Source organism: Sinocyclocheilus grahami, unplaced genomic scaffold (genome assembly GCF_001515645.1).
Source record: "Sinocyclocheilus grahami isolate Dianchi unplaced genomic scaffold, SAMN03320097.WGS_v1.1 scaffold237.1, whole genome shotgun sequence".
NCBI lineage: Eukaryota > Metazoa > Chordata > Actinopteri > Cypriniformes > Cyprinidae > Sinocyclocheilus > Sinocyclocheilus grahami.
The window spans coordinates 707,145-715,943 of record NW_015505416.1 but is presented as its reverse complement, the minus strand read 5'-3'; the positions used below and the strand labels follow the sequence as shown (position 1 = coordinate 715,943).

General features: G+C 39.1%; 2 protein-coding genes across 6 annotated transcripts in view; one reads left to right on the top strand and one right to left on the bottom strand.

Annotated features, from left to right (window-relative positions):
• LOC107597813 (transmembrane emp24 domain-containing protein 5-like) overlaps nucleotides 1-467 on the bottom strand; it is a 4,899-nt gene extending 4,432 nt beyond the window's left edge. For both annotated transcript variants that reach the window (XM_016289002.1, XM_016289003.1), the window contains exon 1: nucleotides 172-467. In XM_016289002.1, the coding sequence (XP_016144488.1) occupies nucleotides 172-351 (180 nt within the window). In that variant the 5' untranslated portion in view covers nucleotides 352-467. The remainder of the gene's footprint in view (nucleotides 1-171) is intronic.
• A 2,035-nt stretch (nucleotides 468-2,502) lies between these two features.
• The window catches only part of LOC107597796 (SUN domain-containing ossification factor-like), a 44,727-nt gene continuing 38,430 nt past the window's right edge, over nucleotides 2,503-8,799 (top strand). For all 4 annotated transcript variants that reach the window (XM_016288981.1, XM_016288983.1, XM_016288982.1 and 1 more), the window contains exon 1: nucleotides 2,503-2,765. In XM_016288981.1, coding sequence (XP_016144467.1) covers nucleotides 2,713-2,765 — 53 coding nt within the window. In that variant the 5' untranslated portion in view covers nucleotides 2,503-2,712. The remainder of the gene's footprint in view (nucleotides 2,766-8,799) is intronic.

Below are 8,799 nucleotides of genomic sequence, written 5' to 3'. Positions count from 1 at the left end.
ACACACACACACACACACACACACACACACACACACACACACACTTTATTGATACCATAATACGTATGTAGGCAGTATCCAACAAAATGAAGAAGTTATATCGTCTTTCAACACAATCAATGTCACCAGCATACAGGCTGAATCAGAGTGACATCTCCAGATGTAAGTTACCTGGTACTCGATCTCCAGCGAAGCGTCTTTCTTCATAGTCTGGAAGAAGCACTCTTTGCGTGCGGCGGGCAGAGCGAAGGTGAAGTCACCGTCCAGAGACTGAGAGAAAGCGCTGATCGCAGACACACTCAACGACAAACACGCCACACACACTCTCAACACCTGCATACTCCACCGCATGCTACTACACTTCCACAACTTTATCAACAACCGATGAAAGCTGCGCTTCTGTAAACTTCAGGACAGCTCACCAAACGAGTTGGGAATGCTGTGACTTGAGGACCCCGCCTCACAAAAGTAGAAATATTATTAATCATTTCTAAATCTGCCAGCACAGGTACTTCCTATTTTTATAAGAAATTAAGATTTTTTTTATAAAATTAGGGAACACGTGTTTTACGTGAATGTATTATTTATATACAAGTACAACGTCCACTGGCATATAACGCGAGTTCCTAAACAGTTGCATTATGGGAAATGTAGTATTTTCTGCAGAATGTAGTTCTTCGCTGCATAGTACTTTACAGCAGTGATGAGGAAGTCGGACGTATTTCTGCGAATCGTTTCTTTCCCAAGAACCGGTTCTTTTCTCATTTTTTTAATTCAGAGAATAATCATTTTTCTTATGCATAATAATAACACAATAATTTATATTCCCAGGGGCAATATTAAATATGCAAATTCAAAAACAGGTAATATAAACAATGGGGTTTTAATAGGTTATATATAAATTGTGGGTTTGGTGAGCCTGTTCATCTAATTCATTTAAAAGATTCGACTCTACAAACGATTAGTTTTACAATCGTTTTTTTTTTTTTTTACTGCGCCACAGAAGTTGACCAAATGATCAAGTGCATCAATTCAGCTTTGAGGGGACGAAAGTTTGCACCAAAAAATAAAAATAATAAAATAAATAAACAAGATGGAATGGTAAAATATAAATTTTAGAGACAGCAATCACAAAAATGTGGTGAGACTCACATGTGTGTGTATATGTATATATATATACACAATTTCACATTTTGGGGTTATATATATATATATATATATGTGTGTGTGTGTGTGTGTATTTCCTTTCATCCTAAAATAAAGTTATTCAAATTAAAGTTTATATTTTTATTTAACATGGTGAGACAAGAACACAATTATACACTGTGCCTGCCGCCGGATATCCTATCAGATTGAGGATTTTAATAACGGGCTGATATATGCGAACTCACTGCTATTTTCATAATGACTGATTACAACCGCTTGTATTACTGTGCTTTTGCACAGGCAGAAAGCCGTTCACTTTTGGTTCCAGCAGTGTAACCTTGTAAGTGAAGGTAAATGGGAAAAAATTTTTTTTTTTAAATTGTGAGAATGTCTTCATACCTAATGCCAGTATTATCAAAGAATTGCATCACACATGCACAAAACTCACAGCTCATAAATACCTGTGTTGTTATTTGGCACACTTTGCTAGCTTTTATTACTTCATTATGCTGACGCAGGTCACAGTACCTGGTGAGACAAGAACACAATTATACACTGTGCCTGCCGCCGGATATTCTATCAGATTGAGGATTTTAATAACGGGCTGATATATGCGAACTCACTGCTATTTTCATAATGACTGATTACAACCGCTTGTATTACTGTGCTTTTGCACAGGCAGAAAGCCGTTCACTTTTGGTTCCAGCAGTGTAACCTTGTAAGTGAAGGTAAATGGGAAAAAAAAAAAATTTTTAAATTGTGAGAATGTCTTCATACCTAATGCCAGTATTATCAAAAAAAAAAAAAAAGGCGAGTTGCATAAGAATTGCGTCACACATGCACAAAACTCACAGCTCATAAATACCTGTGTTGTTATTTGGCACACTTTGCTAGCTTTTATTACTTCATTATGTTTTTTTTCATGTTTGCATGGCTTTCAGAAAAGAGCAACCTGGCACGAATCTAAAATATTAAAGTTTATATTTTTATTTAACAAAAAAAAAAGAGTTAGGCTACTAATTTAACTGTTAAACGGATATTGAAGTGTTTATAAAGTCGAAGACCTGTCTATTAGAGATCATTCTCATGTAGATAGATGAGTGTCATATTTTAAACCCCACAAGAATTAAACATGCAAGGGGTTAAATATAACAAAGTAGCTCAGTTATTCTCCCACATGAATGTTTTAGCGATATTTCAGATATCTTATCTTTAAGGCGACGCGTCTGATGACAAAACTTCCAACTCATCCAGACCTCGAGGAGTGGGCGGGGTTAAAGTGATACCCGATTCCTATTGGCTGAGGACGGGGCCGCCGGAGCCGTGAGCGCTGGCAGCAGAAGCAGAGAAGCAGAGCAGCAGAAGCGGACGGGGGCCAGTCAGGCAGCCAGCGCTTCCCAACGGGGGGTTTAAAACAGAAACTACTAGCCCAACTGTTTGTTCTGTACCGCGAAACACACCCCCTTACCTTAATACAGTTAGCATTATTAACTAGTCTTGGCCTCTGTCGTCAGTATTAGAGGTGAATAGATAAAAAGCGAGGATGTTGGTCCCCGCGGGAAGATAATGAAGAAGCTGCGCGTGTTGTTGCTGTGCGCCGTTTTAGCTCTCCTGTGCTGGTGAGTCTAAATATTTTGTTGATTGAAATACTATTATGATGTATCTACCTGTCAAGCTGCGCCATAAAAACACTAATACTTTGACAGCGACATCATTTACCACTGTATCTCTAATGATAGCTTCATGCTAGATGCTAACGTTAGTTTAGTAGCCTCAGAGGTGGTATGCATTTTTAAGCTTTGTGTCAAAAGACGTCAAACAAATACTGTTTTATATCATTTATTATTGTGGAGTTGCCTGCATCATGTAAAGAAATGTGGCGACAGCCTGTTGAAAGTAGCATTGGTCCACCAGCTGTCCGCTTTGAATGTAAATTGTCGATAGAGGGTACACGATGTACAGAAAACATGCATTATTAGGCTTCCCACTTCTGTACTTATTAATTTCAGTAGTAATTTATGTATGCTTTTCATTTTTTTTAAGGCTTTGTTGAACTGCTAACAATTGGAATCAGCTGATATAGTTTAATTTTGTAGCAGCACTTATTTAATAAAAGCCGTTATCAGGAATTATGGTCAGTTTTTGTTTTTCAAGGTTAGTATGTAGGTAAAGCCTAGTAACTCTTTCAGACCATGAATCGCTTGGACTGCATTTATCTAAAAGTAACAGGCTGCTGTCCAGTTGGCCGGACTGCTACACCCTAAATTTGCCCTGACCACCGAAGCAAACTCTTACTTTAGTGTATGTTACTTTGAGAAAGTTTAATGCATTCAAATATGTGCATATCTATGATAAACTGCACTTGCTCTCTGTGCCAGGTTAATGTGGCATCCACCGTGGAGAGGTGGTGGATTAGGGCTGGTCAGATGTTGACTAGGCACACAGGGTGCTGACGCAGGTCACAGTACCTAGCGCATTCAGTTGGCCGCACCGCAGCCGACTCGTCAATAAATTAATACAAAACCGCGTTTCCAAGCACCTGTCGCTTACTGATTGTTTGGGATTATAAATATGAGCATAGTTCATCTGTTAATATATCACATGCACTTTTTTGTTTGTTACTCATCAATGAGATGCATGAGACAAAAAAGTAATATAGCCAAAACACCCGCATAGCCGCTCTTTAGTGTAGATGCATGTTGATTTTATCAGACGATGCTGCGATTATAAACGAGAGTGACTCCTGGTTAACGTATTAAAAGGGGGTCGTGTTTAGTCACTATTGAGTGTGGTATTTTTTGACAATATTCACTCATCATGACAGTAAAATAGGGCATTCTAAGTAAATAAACTGCAGTATTTCCTCTCTCAATCAGTAGAAAATATGGTTAAAACCCGGTCATGCATGAAAAAAATAAATACTGTCATGAATCGTGAAACCGGTATAATTTTGAAAAATACCATGATATAAATGTTTGGTCATACCGCCCAGCACTAGTTAAAACTATCCTTACTATAATTCTGCTATAATAATCAAGTCCCAGAGCTGTTTGTGTTGTCCAGATATGTTTTGTAAAATAATTGCTGGGTGAACTTTTTTTAGAGCATATACCCCCGGTTTCACAGACAAGGCTTAAGCCTAGTCCCCGACTAAAATTGAAGTCTGAGCTGTTGCAACTGAAAGAAACTTGCACTGATTGATCTTGAAATATGTCAGTGCCCTTGTTTTGTCTCAAGATGCACACCAGTAATGTTTTTTCTAAGGCATAATTATAAAAATTACTTTAAAATCCAAATGGAACTATGGCCTAGTCCTGGCTTAAGCTAAGCTCCGTCTGTGAAACCGGGCCTTAGAGTATTTGGAACATTTTCTAGAATGTCGTTTTACTGTAGATTAACACATTAAAATGGTTGTCAAATCTAAAGCACAGACAGACAACAATTGGTTTTAAAATGGAACAAAGTGGTGTGTAACTGACTCTACTAACAAATACTTGTAAGTATACTGTTTTAGTGGTTGATCTTGATCTACAGTTTGACTTCAGAAAGTAGACTAGTGAGAGCACTCCTCGTGTGTGTCTCCTGTCCTGCTCTTTAGTCTGCTTCTATCTTTATGTTGCCATGATGCTACAATTGTTCTCAATTCGATGAGCAGTGAGGATAAAAAAAAAAGGGAAAGAGTTTTGAGGGAATGATGTTAAAATAGTGAGAGAATCGCACAGTCTGCAGTTATAGGCAGGACATGGCACTGCTTTGGCACATATCAGACCCACAGCCAGAGGGTCTTCTCCTCTGCTGCTTATATTTTCTCTCTTCCTTATTCTTTCTTTTCCTCCTCCTGTCCATTTCCTTCTTCCCTACTTATAATAGCTGAGAATGTAGCATACTGCTGTGACATCTTCCTCCACGCCTCCTGCAACAAAACTTACAGGCTCATATCTATGCTGGCCTTGAATTCTTTGTGAGACATAAACGATGGTCCCCTTTCACAGAACTATTATGAATGCTTTTTAAAAATGAACTAAGTTCAACTTAACATGGTGTCTTTAAACGCTCAACATGCTTGAAAGTTGCTTTGCAAAAACCGAAGATGTCTGTGAGCTGCAGTGATTTAAAGGGGATGCATTTAAAGACTTAAAGAGTTTTTCTTGTTCAGAATGATTAGTTGTACTAATTGTCTTGTTCATTACTAATCGTGACCCATCCCCAGAGACGGTAAAAAATTTGACCTGCTAAGCATGTCCCACTCTAAACTGCCCATCACCCACCTTGGGTCTTGGGGTGGGCTTCAGGTTGCCTTGGAAACAACACACCTTGGTCATTGGGTTCATTTTCTCACTTGGCATACAAAGCATAATTGTGCTTAGGGCTGTGTGGAAATTAAAAAAAAAAGAGGTTTTATTCAATTTATTATGTTTTTGACAACTAAACCGGTGTGAAAAGAAGCCATTTTTTCATTGTGATTAAAAATAGTTCAGATAATGTTTAGTTATTAACCTCATCAGCTAAAACAAGCATAAACTAAGCATTTTAGTAAATGTTCTTGGGTTATTGTGAATGTGAGTACCACAGCTCTTTTATGCAGTTCGTCTGGATAAAAACAAACCCTTCTTGGCCCCTTTTGTGGGCACCATAGTATGGCTATAAGGTGAGGGCCCCATGTTCCCTATATGACTGAGTACACAGTCAAGTGCACAGAAAAAAAACATTATAATCTTGCGTTGGCTTTCTGAGTTTGCATTGTTTTTAGTCATTGATTAATGAACCGTGAACTGATCATCCAACGGCTGTTTAAAACATAGGAATGTCAGCATATTGCATGTTAACCTCTCCTCTGTAGGGAACCTTTGTGTTCAGTATTCTCAGCATGTAAGTGTGGGCTGACATTTCAACACTCATGTGTTGACTGTAATGGAGAGCTGCAGTGATGACATGTTTTTGTAGGCTAAGTTAGTCTCAGCCTGCTTCTCCTTGACAAAAAACCCAGCAAAATCAGGGCTCGACAATTAGGAATGTCCGATGGCTCGGGGCCAGTGTGAAAGACCCGATCAGGCCACTGCTGCGTCATCACGAAAGCTTATCATTTGCACACATTTTTAAGCCTTGTCAAATAAAACATTCAAGTGCAAGAAGACACAAATTAACTGAATTCAGTACTCGCGCTGTGTTCTGTGTGTACACCGCGCACATAGAGAGCCATGTCTCAGACCATGCGCAAACACAAATTTTGCCGTCTTTCTTTTATGGACAAATACACCCTGCCAATTTGAACATTCGATAGATTTTAAAGCATTCAACCACAAGAAGACGTGAATATTTACTCCATTCAGTGTGTTCTGTGTGCACCATGTGCAAATATAGAGCCACGTCTCAGGCAATGCACGAGCCCCGAATTGCGTTTCTTTCCGTGTCTTAATGCATCATGCTCTCTGCATGATGCAGGTTGTGAAAGGAAACACAGCTTTACACCGAGAAATGTCTAGGTGTTTGGTGTTAATCTTACTCTTCATATCACAGATTGTGTGATGATATCACTCTCAAAGTGCCATGCATGCCCTCCCTAATAATTTTGAAGCTTATGTGATTGTTTATACCTTCAAATCGTTTCCCATTGTTGCAGCTGGATCTGTGTGGCACATATAGCAGCATGAGGCTGATAATGATTTAGAGATAATACTTTCAGTCTGAGCCCTGAGTAGTAAGCAATGACGTTATATAATCGAGTATTAGATAAGAAGGATTGAATTAGGAAGGCAGCTGGTCTACCAGCCCCTGTGCTTTGTTTGCTGGTCTGACATGGTACAGTGTCTGCTATGAAGCAGTAGCTTTATTTGTTAATGCTAGTAACATTGTATAATCATAGAGTATAGGTAGAATGTGAAATCACTGATACACGTATATCAAATGTTTGCATTTATCATATATGGATTGATGTTTTTAAAGTAAAATAACTCTGGCTTATTCTTCATCTAACCGTTTCCTATTATGTACCCTGAAGACAGAGCCTGTTCTGACGAGAACCGCAGCACTGCATGTTGTAACAATTATTTAGTTTTCCAGTTTATGTTGTCAGTTTTCAGTTCATGTGACTGTTTCATAATTTTACAGATTTAAATAAGTCAAGAACGTAAATGGACACAAAAAAAGACTGGTGAAGTCCTGCATGCATCACCAGAGAGAATATCATCGGAAGATCATAGTTGAAATAAGTGACTGCATAATCCATGAGTGAGCCTTGATTTTGCCAGGATGTGGCTTGTGTACAATATTCAGCACTTAAGGCATTAAATAAAGCAGCTTGTTTGCTTTCACTCTTCCGCATAAGAACAGTAAATGTAAAAATTTAATGAAGATATTGGGTCTTTCTCACTACCATTCGCATGGATTATTTTGTATTTGTACACAAAAAATTCTGCCTAATTCACAACACGTCCGTACGCACATGAAATCGTTTTAACCTCATGTTAATGAATTTGGAGTGTCCTAAAAGAGTGACGGTGTGCTCCATTTCCATGTAAGGGCTTTCCTTTACAGCCTTTCGTCACTCTCAGCAAACATATGACGCACTTTTGTCTGAGAGACGCACAGCAAGATCCACGAGCAATGCCAAGTAGGCCATCTTCAAAACCAGTTCAAACACAATAAACACCTTTTCATACAGACCCAGATTACAGGGGGCAGTTGTGGCCTAATGGTTAGGGTTGGACTTGTAACCCAAAGGTCGCAGGTTCTTGGTACCGGGGGGGGGGGGGGGGGGGGTGAAAGTACAGTGCTCTCTTCCACCTTAAATAATACCACGACTGAGGTGAGACCTGTGAGCAAGGCACTGAACCCCCAACCACTCCCCGGGCGCCTCAGCACATGGCTGCCCACTGCTGTGTGTGTGCACTTGGATGGGTTAAATGCAGAGTACAAATTCCGAGTATGAGACACCATACTTGGCTACATGTCACGTCACTTTTACAGACATCTCATTAGCCAGCCGTGAATACGCATATCTGTGTTGTTATTCAGAGAAACCTTGCAGCTCAAGATATAGCGCAGATTTTCTTAATCTTTCACTGTATGTGATGAAATACATTTAAAATGAAATATCCATGTATAAAATTTCATCTTAACATAATTGAGGCCACCCAGAGTATGTGATTTTTGCATGTGTGGTTTCAGTTGTTCTTTAATTTTCTTGTAAATTTAGAATACATTTTAGTATGAAAGTTATTGGTGAATCATGATTTACAAATCTAAGTTTGTATGGAGATTTCATGCACATTTTATAAATGAGACCCATTATAAGTGATTCAAAACATATGGTTACTAGGGTGTTCTGTGTGACGACTGCTCAAGCCCAACGTCTCTGTGATTATTCTGATCCATAGATATGTCTCGGCCCTTCTTCATTCTAGGTCTGTATACTAATTCACCACTGTAAGGTTGTTTTGGAGCTCTCGGTTGAGTTTGCTCTGCAAGAGGCCTCATTTCCTCTTGCACAGACAACCGAGCAGTCATGCTTTCAGTGAGGCGTGTGTTTATATGCATGTGTAAGTTAAAAAGCCACTTGTGTTGCCTCTTATACAAGTCCATCCCATGAGGGCTGTAACAGTGTTCTTGTCTTTGGGCCCTAGTTGTCATATAAGCCTAACTGTTTTTAGCATG